The following is a 13,359-nucleotide window of genomic DNA, read 5'->3' on the forward strand; positions in this document are numbered from 1 at the left end:
TTTGGTTCTGAGTGAAGACCGGTACAGAGAGGCCATCTCTCTGATGAAGCATTCTTCTGATGAAGAAACCATCAAACAGAAGATGAAACTGACCATTGCATATCGGAAGAAGATGATTCAAGGCCCAGTGAAATGCTCCACCATCCTGAGTGAATTTCCACGTTTCCTGGATGTCAAAGGCTTGGTAATGCTTTATAAAGAACAGCCAAATTTAATGGGGGCATCTCCAGGTGTCAATTTGGGTTAATCAGTAAATGTAAACATAACAATACTTCTGTAATGTTAGTTGTTCACTTCATTTGTATGCTAGTGATCAACCCCCCAAAAGGTGTTTTTAATAAATATCAAAGGTAAACAAAGTTGACTAAACTTGTTGATGTTTTTGTTTTTCAAATTGAACAGGACTTTGTCCAGCTGTTTGGAGAGGAAACATCTGCTAAGTTCCTAGAAAAGTGGCCAACGATCTTCAAGCAGAAGATCATCCAGTTAAGCAAGTCCCTTACCAGTAAGAGAGAGGAACTCCTGGAGCTGATCGAGATGGCAAAATCTACAGTTGCGGGAGCGGACACAGATGCTGATGGTGAGATCAAAATGTCTTTTGCACCTTTTCAACCCTCCTCTCTCACTCCCTCCCTCAGGCACGTTCACACTCACATTTTCTCCCACTCGCATTCTCTCCCTCTCACACATTTCCCCTCTCGCGCACGTACACACACACACACACACACACACACACACAAAATAAGAACCTGAACATAAACGCACGTCTTCTTTCACACATGTGCACATGCTCACTAGATAAGAACTTGAACACACACTAAATTAGAAGCTGAACTCTCTCTCTCTCTCTCTCTCTCTCTCTGTCTCTTGTTAAGGATGGGACAGTGACCTTTCCTCCATCCTTCTGTTGCTCCATTTGATTCCTCCAACACGAGGCGAAGGTCGCAAAAGAGCTGGCCACATGGCTGCATCCCAAGCCGAGAATCTTCTTGTTAAATTCCTGAAGGTTTGTGTTAGTATTGGTATTCTTCTTTTTATTATTAGGGAGAGACAGCGTGATCAACTTCAAATATATGAGTTGGTAGGAATGTCAGTTTTCATTCATAGTCCTGCTCAAGGACACTGCGGAGCTGGGTTTGAACCACAGACCCTTCGGTCGACAACCTGCTCTCCCAACTTATAAGATAGGTCAATGCTGCAGTTATGATAATCTAATAATGTTACTTGTGATCTTCAGGCAGGAACCAGCATCCAGCAGCACCTTGATGCCATCGAGCAGAGCAAACCATATTTGCTTGCGGTCGGGTCCAAGAAGAGCGACATCCATGCCTACTACATCGTCCTTGATAAACAAGCCTTGCCCTGCAAGTCAGTGAGTGCTGTTGGTGCATTCGATGAAATGTTCAAGGCCCACTTTGTTTTTGGTGTTGCTTACAATACCAGCATGTACACCTTTGTACAGACAACAGTGTACAATGTGGACATTGGGAAGGTCAAAGAGACCCCCAGAGTTGCTGAGCTCAGAACTAAAATCCTCCAGCAGTGCAAAATGCCTCCAGTTCTCTGTTTTGTTTGCCAGGTTTCTCATCAAAGTACCAATTTGCTTGTGAGGCACCTCAAGTTGGTACATGGAATGTGCCCTGGTAAAACTTTAAAACTAAAATGTGGTCAGGCAGGTTGTCATTGTTTATTTGCTACCTTTTTAGGCTTTAGGAAGCATTTGAACAGGGCACATGCTGGAGACTGTCCAGATCCTACTTTGTTAGCTAACATGTATGCAGAGAAAGCCACTGATAATGATCTTAGCAATGTTGAGTGTGCGTCTGCTATTGCACAATTGCAGGCTGCAGGTGTAGGCCAGACCACTGTGAATACTTTTGTATCTTCAATGGAAGAAGTTGTTCAAGAAATACAGGGTCAAGCTCAAGACATAGCTACATGTACATGTTCAAAAGACCCAGAAACTGTAAAAAAAAATTTAACAGTCTTTTGAGTATATGGAAAATCCTTTCACTTCGTTGAACTCAGAATCTAAACGGAGTGCTTATTTTAGTTGAAAATGGGGAACAGTCGAACCAGTTCAGAAGGTCCTTGGTGTTCGATTTGATAGTAGAAAAAACAAAACAAGTGGAATTTATGATCAAGTCACGATCACTGATACCTTCTCTTATGTTCCAATTCTTGAGACATTGCAGTCAATTTTGAAGAACCCAAACGTCGTTGACATGTTTAAGTCAGAGCACAATTCTAAAGATGGAGTTTACTATGATTTGGCAGATGCACTGTATATAAAAGGACATCCTCTATTTTCTAAAGAGAAAAATGCACTACAAATCCAACTTTTTTATGACGACTTTGAGGCTTGCAATCCATTGGGATCAAAAAAGGGTATTCATAAGCTTGGGGGTGTATACTTTACTTTGAGAAATTTCCCACCCAAGTTTAACTCAATGTTGGTAAATATACACCTAGTTGCCCTTTTCCATACCCAGGACCTTAAAAACTATGTGTTTGCTTCCATTCTGGAGCCAATAGTGAGAGATTTGACAGTACTTGAAACAGAGGGTATTGAAATACCCTCCCATGGCCGTGTACATGGCAGTATTGTCCAAGTAACTGGAGACAATCTGGGTATACATTCCTTATTTGGATTTGTGGAATCATTTAGTGCTCGTTATTGTTGCCGGTTTTGTATCACTGAGAAAGGGGATTTCCAAACAGTGTTTTCTGAAGATGATCCAAGAGTGATTTTGAGAAGAAAACACATGCACTCACAGCATTGTGAATCTATGCAGTCAAAGCCCACAACACCTCATGTGTACGGTGTGAAAGATGCTTGCTTATTGAACTCTCTGCAGTACTTCAATACTACCGACAATTTTTCTGTTGATGTAATGCACGACATTTTGGAAGGAGTTGCACAATTTGAGTTAAAACTTTTGTTACAGCACTATGTACAAGCCAAGTTTATGACTGCAAAAGATTTGTCATTCATTCATTTAACTATGGCTACACACAGAGGAGCAATTGTCCAACTGCAATCAAGTTAGATGATGGAGCAATGATTTGGGACTAAACGCTTCCCAGTCTTGGTGTTTTCTCCGCCATTTTCCATTGATATCTGGTGATCTGATACAGAAAGGTGATTCATACTGGCAGCTCCTTCTCTTACTTCTACAAATTGTAAATAATGTCTTTTCTCCTGTTCTTACTGAGGGTGTGACTATCTATCTGAAGCACTTAATTGCTGAGCATCATAAACTTTTCAAGTCTTTGTTTCCTGAAAGGAATCTCCTACCGAAGCACCACTTCATGACACATTATCCACGATGCATCAGAAATATTGGTCCTATTCTTCACTCATGGTGTATGCGGTATGAGGCTAAACACAATTTTTTTTAAAAGCAACTGAAGAGTTTTAAGAATGTCACTATGACTTCAGCCAAGAAACACCAACATCATGTAGTATATAAATGGGAAATGTTCAGCCAAGATAGATTAACGATTGGTCCAGGAAAGATGTCACATGTCAGTGAACAGATTTCAGCCAAGCTAGGAGTTTCAGTGGACATGCAGGTTTTGTCAGTGAACTGGGTCAAGCAGCACGGTACAGAATACCGCCTTGATATGGTCCTATGTAGTGAGTTTGCCAGTGAAATGCCAGTATTTTACCAACTTAAGGATATTTTTGTTAAAGAGGAGACTGTTTATTTGGTTGGTTATGCTCTTGAAGCCATTTGTTTTGATGATCATTTACATGCATTCAAAGTTCTGAGAAAGAGAAATCCACCAGGCAAGGTTTTATGTTTGACAGACATTGTGTACTACAAACCTTTTGATTTGCTCATGTCATATGGAGCAAGGGACTATTTTTATTACATAGTCCCCTACTGTAATTTGATTGACGTGAATGTGGTTTCAACACACACACACACACGCGTCACACACCATAGTCAGATTAACCTTGAACAGATTCTCATTTGATTCTTGCAGTCGGTCTGGGGTCGCGCCCATAGGGCCTCATTTGCAAACTTGTTATCTGAGTTTCTCTCAAGTGCCAATCAAATGACTGAATTCTTAAGAAACCGCCCTACAACTAGTAGGCCATTGTAGGGCGGTTTCTTTAAAGGATGACTCTGTACTCTGTAATAGTGTAACACGTTGTGTGTGGACCCAATGCAGCACACAGGAGGTAACCAGTCTTTAATCACAAGCAGAGGTTCAGTACGCAGGAGTTCAGTCAGGCAAGGCAGACAAACAATCCAAAGGGATAAGGCCTAGGCAGAGTCCAAAAACAGGTAAGAGTCAAAACCAAAAAGCATTCAAGAAAAAACGCTGGAGAGTAGGACACACGGTGGGTGAACAGGTGAAGAGAGTCTGGCTGATGAGGAGGGAGTGGCTGACAGGTGGAGTGAGGAGGAGGCAGGCTCAGTGGAAAATTACTGGGAGACAGAGCTGAAACTGACAAATAGACTAAAATAAAGGCTGATTGTCAACAATACTGATCCAAAATTGTTTTGTTTTTTTAGAGTATATAAAGTCCTTTATTTTATTGATTACACTTAATTTCATGTCTGACTGATTGAATATTTTAAAGATTTCAGGATTTAACTTGACCCATTTCGTGCCCATTGTAGATTTGTAGTAAGTGGGTCCATCCATCTTTCATGACTTCTTCCAAACACCTCAAGATTTTAGGAGCAAATCTTCAAGCAATAATAGACGACCACTGAGAACATTGATGGACGGTGGCTCAAAGGGAATAAACAGATGATCATGAACCCAAATTATCTACAGCAATGTTCCTCTGATGAATTAATGACACAAGAACAACAAATCTGTGAATATCTTTTGAACTTTACAGAACTCTTGGGCACAGAGGTGTTTTTAAAATAAAAAGTCTGTCATTTTATAGACTGAACAATTCATCAGCAGTTACAACCTCTTTTGTGAATTGTCTTATATCCCAAATGCCTCTAAGTTGTATTTATTTGCTGAAAATCAAAACTTACATGCCATCATCTTGCTGGTATTTTATCTGTACAACAACAGCAGACAGGATTTGTCCGAATTCATAGAACCTCTAACACAGTCTACAATACTGATAACAATATGTTACTTCAATTCCTGAACATAACACTTCACCTCTTTGGCCTGTGAGCAATCATCATCACTTGAGTTCCTTATGGAGACATCAGGTTGGTATCAGGTCCGTGTTGGGGACATAAATGAAGTTTCACTGTCTGATGAAAATGATGATGATGAAAGAGAAAGTGCGTCTGTACATGAGAACTCCAGAGGAGATGGAAAGAAACCAAATACTACTAAAAATTGTCAACAATTGAAAACAGACCATTAAAAGAACAGAGCAAGCAGCGCAACAATACAGAGGGCTTTACCTTCTAATGTAGTGGCCAAGTGTGATCGATGCGGTCTGAGAGCACACAAACAGTTTGAATCCAAGGAGAAGAGTTCAAGGGAGGGCGAAGAAAAATTGTGTAAGCAAGTTTTGAGTGCAAACACACAGTTTTCTGTTTAAGGAGAGAAAATCTGCATGTGAGCTGTGATATTTTGAGTACAAGAGAAGATGTTTGAGAGAGATCAGTAACATCAACTCAAAGTGAAAATCCTGCTCCTGAATAAAAATAGTAAATAAACTCCACAGCTGCTCAGCTGGAATGATGTCCTGGGACGACTGTCCTCTGAGGACAGTTGGTGTGGTCCTTTCTGCTGGGACGACTGTCCTCCGAGGACAGTTGGCGTGGTCCTTTCTGCTGGTGTTGACCAAACACACCTGTAACTCAATCTCATTAAAGAGTAAAACACTCACAATATATTCTGACAGTTACACTACATGTTCCTTCTGCATTACTCTGCATTATCAGTTCATCATTTAGTTAATAAAAAATAGTTTTTAAACAGTTTAATTGATTAATCATTGACATCCCTAATCCCAGTATAATTTTAAAAAAAAAAGAATTATGAATATGAGTCTTTAATGGTGGAAGCCCTTCATTAACTCCCAGTGGATTCTCTCATTACTAGTCATGTCTTTATCTGGAACTTTCAATAGCTCAGATTAACTGTGTGAAAGGAAATACAATACACACCTTGTTGAAGGAATGTGTGTGTATTTTTCTCTCTGTTTGGTGGGTGTGTATTGGAGTTCTGTGCCATCAAGGATGGGGAAATAGAGCTGGATAGAAGGGAACCAACAATAAGGGAAAGGAGACTGGAGGCTCAACAACGAGCTCTGCTGGTTGATGACTGCTATAACGTCATGGACAGACAATGGTGTTATGGATGTATGCTTATGTATGACATCACCAGACTAATTCACAAATGCTAGGTAGTTTCTGTTCATTACAGTCTGATACAACACTAACACTACAGCTTTAAAAATGTCTTTGTCATTGTCTGTTTTTGTTATTTACTTTCCTCATCATCTAGTCTATTGCAAAGACACTATTTCATGTATCTTTGGGCCTCATTGTTGAATGATGTTGTTCAATTTAAATATGCATATTTGTGTAAATGTTAAGTGTTTACAGCATCAGACCAGACACATTCTCTGCCAAGCTGCATTCTTACTCATACAACTTGTCTTTCTTCTGTCAATGTTTTTTTAAAACTTGAAATCCATTGGATGGAATTTTTTTAATGAAGTTTGTTTAAAATGAACACTCTTGATTAAAACTAGAATAAAATGTTGTGTAAAACTAGCCAATAAATCTTTCGATTACTAAAATGTCAAGTGTTATAATCGACTAAAATTAGACTAAAAAGTCAAGATTAAAGATGAATACAAAAAAGTGTTTTCATGACACAAAACAGAAGACACTTAAAGTTCAAGAGCCGTGTGAACAGTATTTTTATTTTATTTTATTTTTTTCCCACTAGCTGATAATTCTGCCAGTAATTCTGAATATCAATATACTGCAGAAATCACAGGCAACAATATAGGCATAACAAATGTAAATTTATTGAATACTCAAAACTCTTGAGAAAGACAAAACATAATTGATCAAGTTCTTATTAAAAAATAACAGATGACATGAGAAAATATGCACTAACGAAAAAATTATGTGTGAAAAGCACAAAATGTGAAAAGGATTTCCCCGTGTCTACTTTCTAATGTTTGACTTTTCTTTCTCAAATGCAAGTTTCATGCATTTTCACAATCAACTATGTTCCATACATTTATTTAAACTACAAAGTAAATAATTACAGACATATTTATGTACAACTTAAGAAACACCTTTGTCAGATGTTTTAATGCTTTTAATGAAATCTGGATTGTGGCAAAAAAAATGAAAAAAACAATTAAAGTTTCCATTTCTTGTTTCAAATTAAATAAATTGTATACATCTGACTTGTCTCAGCTTAACATCTTAGCCCTTTGCTTTTAAACTTTAAGTTAAACAATGTCCCATGCTTATATGATAAATGCAAAATTAAAAAATATGTCCACAGCATTCGACAAATGAGAAACTTCTTGTCACCATCCATTCCTCTGCTGCTCTGCCAGTAATTTTCCACTCTCCTCCCCTCTGCTCACTCTCCCTGCTGGCCACGCCCTTCTCATCAGCCAACTCTGTTCACCTGTGCACTCAGGTGCTCCTCATCAGCATCCAGCCACTATTTAAGCTACACCAGCCCAGCACTACAGCGCCAGATTGTCTTTGTAGTATGCAGAACTTTCCAGCGCTTTTCCTCGGCTTGATTTCCCGGTTCCGACCCTGCTTGTTCCTGACCCAGAATCTTTGTCTCTGCCCTGGATATCTAACTGCCTTCCGTCCCCGACTCCGAACACTGCCTGTGAGTTCCTGGTGTTATTTTGTCTGCTTCTGTTGCCACTCCGGCTTCTCCGTGGAGGATTACTCTTCGGCCAGCTTTTGCTTTGGACTTCTGGACTGCAGCTCTGTCTATAGACTTGTCAAGAAATACTGTGTTCCTGCCTGCTGCCTAGTGCAGTCATCTGTTGTTCACTGTTGCAGTAAAATAAAGAACATAAAAATCACAGTACGACTGTACTGCGTTTGGGTCTTCCTGATTTGTGACACTTCTTCTTTATTACTTCTTTGAATAAGTTTCCTTTTAAACATTAACATATAAATTACATGCAAATTAAAAGCAACAACAAAAACACACTTTTTAGTTTAGACAAAAAATACCTATAACTATTTCTGATGTCACATACTTTTTTGTGCTCATTCTTTAATGGCTAATTATAACTGTACATGCCTTGCATTTTTCTTGTTTAACAGCACTTGTCTTGAGTTATTCTGCAAAAAGATACCTATTGATTAAAAGCAGGTACTATACAGTCATTCTGGAAATTATTCATCCTCATTATTGTTAGTGTACTTCTCTCTTTTCTCTCCAGTCACATGAAGAAACTTTGGACTTCTGTTACTTTGAGGAGAGCTTGTTTGTTTGTGAATCACTCACACATTGTACATGTCATCCAGACTTTCAATAGCTTCTTGTTTACTGTAGTTTCTCCACTCACTGGGAATTTCTCCTCTGCCCTGGAATTTTTTTTTGTAGTACTCTTCCAGTTCCTTTTGAAATCGACATACAAACCATTTCCAGTATGTCAGCTTAGATGCATCAGGAGTAATCTCCCATGTAGCATACTTGTCCCCAGCACTTTGATACTGTTTATAAGGAAAGGACTCATCTGAATCATGATTGGGGCGGAATCTTCTATCACTCGCAACTAATGTTGTGCAGAAATCAACGACCAAGTCCTCTGTCCCTCTAGTGTGCCATCCTTCAATCCCAGAGGGGCGATGGAAAGGGACGTTGTGTTTGTCAGGACTGTGATCTTTCAGTGTGTTGGTACAAACAGCTGAACAGAATGGACACTTTACCCAGCAGCAGTTACACAGCTGATCGATGAGGATTTCATCAGGCTTCATCCTGAATTCCTCCATTTTGTCCAATGAGAGACTGCTGACTTCCTCCATAACAGATTCAAGGCCTTTTTCTGTCTCTTCTTTAAGAAAGTCAAAGTTGGTTATGTCACTGAAGTTTTGACAACAGATGGTGTCAAATGTTAGTTCATCTTTTAGCAAACGAGAAAATTCATCAACCCACATGTCTGTGTCTGCTTTGTCATTTTCCTTATTTTGAACTTTCTCTGTTGCATCAAATAAAGCCTGACTAACAAATTTTCTGATGTCTTCAACATTTTTCTTGAGTATTTTTATTGCCTTATCTTTGTTTTCTGTGAAGATGTATTTATGTACTTCCTCTCTTATAAAAGACTCTGCTTTGGTTCTTGGATGTCGGATGTAGGTGATAAAACCATCAAAGTCCTCTTTCTCTGCCAGTGACTTCAACAAATGTTTCTCCAAGTTCAGCCTGTTCCCGTTGAATGCTGGGATGTTGCACCTCATCTCTCCAGCGAGATCAATGGCAGTCTTGTTACAGACGGCCTCAACAGTTGAACTCTTCAGTTTCTCACAGATCAGTTCTCCGAGCACAACAGCAGACGAGCTTCCTTTGCAGAAGCTTCTGAAAATGTTGTAGTATTGCATTTTTTTGCTTTCTACATAGGCGAGTGCATCATTGTTCCTTTTGAATTTCTTGTGGGATTCTAAAAGCCAACTCTCTGCTCCGTGAAACACATACAGTAAGAGATCAACTGTGAACTCCTTCTTCAGAGAAAATATACTCTTTGATTCAAATTCTGTCACCTTTTCTTTGACTTTGTTGGCCACTTCTTGCAAGTAAGTTAATCTGTACCCTCTTGTAGCCACAGGTTTGCTCTTTATTTCATCAAGTGACTGTTTTTCAACATCACTGATGAAGGATCTGATAAGTTGCTGATCTTCATTCTTCAAACCACGAAAGTAATGTCGTGTTTTTGAATATATATACTGTTTGCCCGTGTTGAATATATCTCGTAACTTGGTGGGACATACATATTCAGAATAATCACCAACCTTTGATAATTCTTTGTATCTTCCACTGCTTTTGGATTCACGTATGAGAGAAGTTTTAAAGTCAGTTTCCTGAAGGATAGTTGTCTGATCTTCTTCATAGTTGATGTCCTCAATGGGTTTTATATCTGCAGTTAGTTCATGGACCCAGCCACTCCAGACAGAGTTGAACTGCTTTTTAAGTTCCTCTTCATCTTTTGCCTTGTCTTTTAGCTGATGAGCGAGCTCTTTGCTCTTTTGTAGCAGCTTGTTCTCAAACTCTGTCTTCTTATCATCTAGCTTTTTACAAGCATTCTTCTGGTCAATGACTTCATTCAGTTTTCGTTTAACTCCTCTCAATTCTTCATCAAGAAATTCCTTGATTTTACTTTCAAATCGTCCTCGCCACTGAACCAACATTTCTTTGTCGCTGTCATCATCAAAGTATGCTGTCATTGCTTTTTTTATTTCTTCATAGGTTTTGTTCATTTCTTTTTGAAGATAATTGAGCTCGACCTTGTCAAGTTTTCCATTTTCAATTCTGGTATGAAGCTGGTTCTCAATGGTCAACATGTTGCTCCGCAGGGCCCAGGTCCAGTTACCGTACTGGACCTCGAGTTTTCTGTACACTGCAATTTCAAGTGTGTTTTTGAAACTGAAAACAAAGTTTTCATTCAACAGGGCATTCCACAGGTCATGAATTTTGCTTTTGAACTGTGAGAGAGTGATCCCAGCAGACTGTGAAGCTTTAGAGAGGATGGTGGTCTTCAGCTCCTGGACACTCTCACTATAACCTGGATTTGGAGGAGCCATAGGTGGACTTCCCTCCCAGAGTTGAGCAAAGTATTTCACATCTTTCTGCACATCAAATGCAATGACGTCACTGAAGCACTCAGCATCACAAACCTCCTCTTTGGCTGCTAGTTGGGCCATCTGGTCCAGTTTTTCTTGAAGCCGTCTCTTTCCATCCATGTTTCTTTCTGCAGCTGCAATATCTGTAACATTCTGATGAACAAACACACAACTTGGAGAAAGTTTAACTTTCTTCATCCTCATGAAAGCCTGAACAACAATCTGCAGAACATCTTGCATCTCAGCTGGATTCTCTCCAAAGATGTTGATCAGTGTCAAGTTTCCCAGACCAACAACAAATGTTGCCAGTTCATTGTCATGGTGAAGAGTGGCGTTACCTTCCAACTCAAGAGCCCGCAGTCCTTCAGTGTCCACCACTAGAATGTAGTCAAACTGAAAGTCTTTCTTGATCTCCTCTGACACTTTGACCAGCTGCATGAAGGCCCCCTTGGTGCACCTGCCAGCACTCACTGCAAACTGTAAGCCAAACATGGCATTGAGCATTGTTGATTTTCCACTGCTTTGTACGCCTAATACCGACAAAACAAAAACTCTCTTGTCACCCAGTTTCTTGATGACTTGATCTAATAGACTAGAGATCCATGTTAAAGGCACATGACCTGCATCACCATCCATCAGCTCCATTGGGTGTCCTGATATCATCAGTTCTGCAGCCAGCTCAGGGTATTTAGACCAGTCAGTCTGTTCCCTCTTTGTTTGTTTCTGCAGAGATGCATGGGCTTCATAGATCTGTCCCATTTCTCTAAAGATGTGCTCCAAGCCAAAAGTTGCTGACTGTAGTTTTGTTGATATCTTTTCAAGCTCAGTTTGCTTTTCCTTTAGATCAGTTTTGTCATGCTTCCTCTTCATTTCCAAGACTTCAGACCACTTTTCATCATAGCTTTGGACAATTAATGAGAGATCATCTGTGGAGAGAGCATCTATTGAGATCTGAGTCCATTTCAGGAAATACTCTTTGTCTGTTGATGGTAGAGATGAGAGGCTTTTAATGAACAAATGCATCAGTTTACCACAGGAAGCAGTGCATTGTTTTTCCCGTATTTCCTCCAGTTCCTGTTGCTTTTTACATTTCTCAGCCTCAATATGTCCTTTGAGGTGATACTGTTCTTCGTTTTTTCTGCACCAATCATGCCACAATTTGCCTTGACAAGGAAGAAATGTTTCTTTGATCTCTGAAACATCCTTGCTCTGAAACAGGCTCAAAATTCTCATTGCAGCAGATTTTCCATTTTTACAGACTTCCTCATCTTCATCGACTGTGATTCCAGAAACCTCAGCCATGGTTTCAAGCCTGAAGGATTCATGTGGTCCAGACAAAATGCTTCCAATGACTTTTTTCAGTTCTTCAGAAACATCTGACTGGCTTCTCTCTTTCAGACCAATTTTGTACTTTCCCTTTTTTTGCTCAACAGAATCACAATCATTATCAGCAATGAGAACAATGAGAGGCTTTGGAGACTTGAGAAGGGCAGAGATAACTGCAGTACTTTTGTCACCTTTCTTAAGAGTTGGTACAAGAACAACATTGACTGAAGATTTGTCTGTCAGTATGTCACGCTGTTTTTCAATTGTCAGAGCATCACCATGGAGATTACAGAAGGCAATGCAGTCAGTGAAGGCATCATTGGGTTTTCCAGCAGGACAGTACCAGGCAATCTCTGCCACACCATCCATCAAATGGCGAGACTTGGTGCTACCTGGGCAGTTTCTGTGGAAGAAGGTGCTGTGACGGTCGTTGATCAAAGTGTTCATCAGCTGAGATTTAGACACAGACAGTGAACCCAGGCGGAGAAATGACACCATGGCTGTCTCAGCTTTGCAGATGGACATGCTCTTCATGGTGACAGTGTTTGAATTTTCTTTGATTTCAGTTTGTTTCCATGTTTTTGTTATTTGTCTGATTTTCCACAGAGGACAGTCAATGTTCATTGTGACTAGGTCTGGAACAAGCAAAGGTAAGGCGTACTGACATTGTGAGAGCTTTGTAATCATGTTCTGCTTTAAAAAGCTGTCTGAGCAGTGAAACACTGCCATTTGTACATCCATTGGATGAACATGAGTTATTTTGGACTGATCAAATTCTGCAGTTGTTTTGTAAAAATCATCTAAATCACTTTTGTCTGTGCCAACAGTGTCAGACTCTAGATCAGGCTTTGAGTGGCTCGCTTCAGGACTGTCCTGTCTTACAGGAATAAATCTGGCTCTGTAGTCTAATGTCATCAACCTCTTAAGAAAAGTATGAGTGAGATCTTTCTCAGATATATCTTGGTCCTGTTTCACAGGTGGACCTACTTTAAGAAAATCTGCTTGTGACAACTTCTGTTGGTATTTGTCTTGAAGGTGAAGTCTGCTGAGAAGTGTTTCAGTTTCTCTTGTATGTTGTTTCTTCTTGTTGATCTCTTCAGAAATCTCCACTGACTGCTGTAAATAATTTCATAAATACATATATATGTGAGAAATGATGTCATCCAATAGGGTTATAAATGAAGCATTCCTTAAAATCCTGTTCATGAAATGTGGAGTTTCTGACCTTATCCATGTTCCCATTCGGCGCCAT

At 39.6% G+C, this 13,359-nt stretch overlaps 1 protein-coding gene across 1 annotated transcript; it reads right to left on the reverse strand.

The window, feature by feature from the left end:
- Window positions 1-8,447: 8,447 nt before the first annotated feature.
- LOC131982711 (interferon-induced very large GTPase 1-like) lies at window positions 8,448-13,359 on the reverse strand. Its single transcript, XM_059347275.1, has 2 exons — window positions 13,333-13,359; window positions 8,448-13,223 (listed from the first exon to the last, which is right to left on the reverse strand). Exons 1-2 carry the CDS (start codon window positions 13,357-13,359, stop codon window positions 8,448-8,450), a joined length of 4,803 nt encoding a protein of 1,600 aa, XP_059203258.1.

Source organism: Centropristis striata, chromosome 13, assembly GCF_030273125.1.
Source record: "Centropristis striata isolate RG_2023a ecotype Rhode Island chromosome 13, C.striata_1.0, whole genome shotgun sequence".
Taxonomy (NCBI): Eukaryota; Metazoa; Chordata; class Actinopteri; order Perciformes; family Serranidae; genus Centropristis; species Centropristis striata.

What these genes read in the sequence shown, in the direction of transcription:
- LOC131982711 (XM_059347275.1), bottom strand. Translation starts at nt 13,359, where the DNA reads ATGGCGCCGAATGGGAACATGGATAAG. An exon ending in CGAATGGGAACATGGATAAG is followed by an intron (nt 13,224 to 13,332) that starts GTCAGAAACTCC and finishes AATTATTTACAG; the next exon opens with CAGTCAGTGGAGATTTCTGA.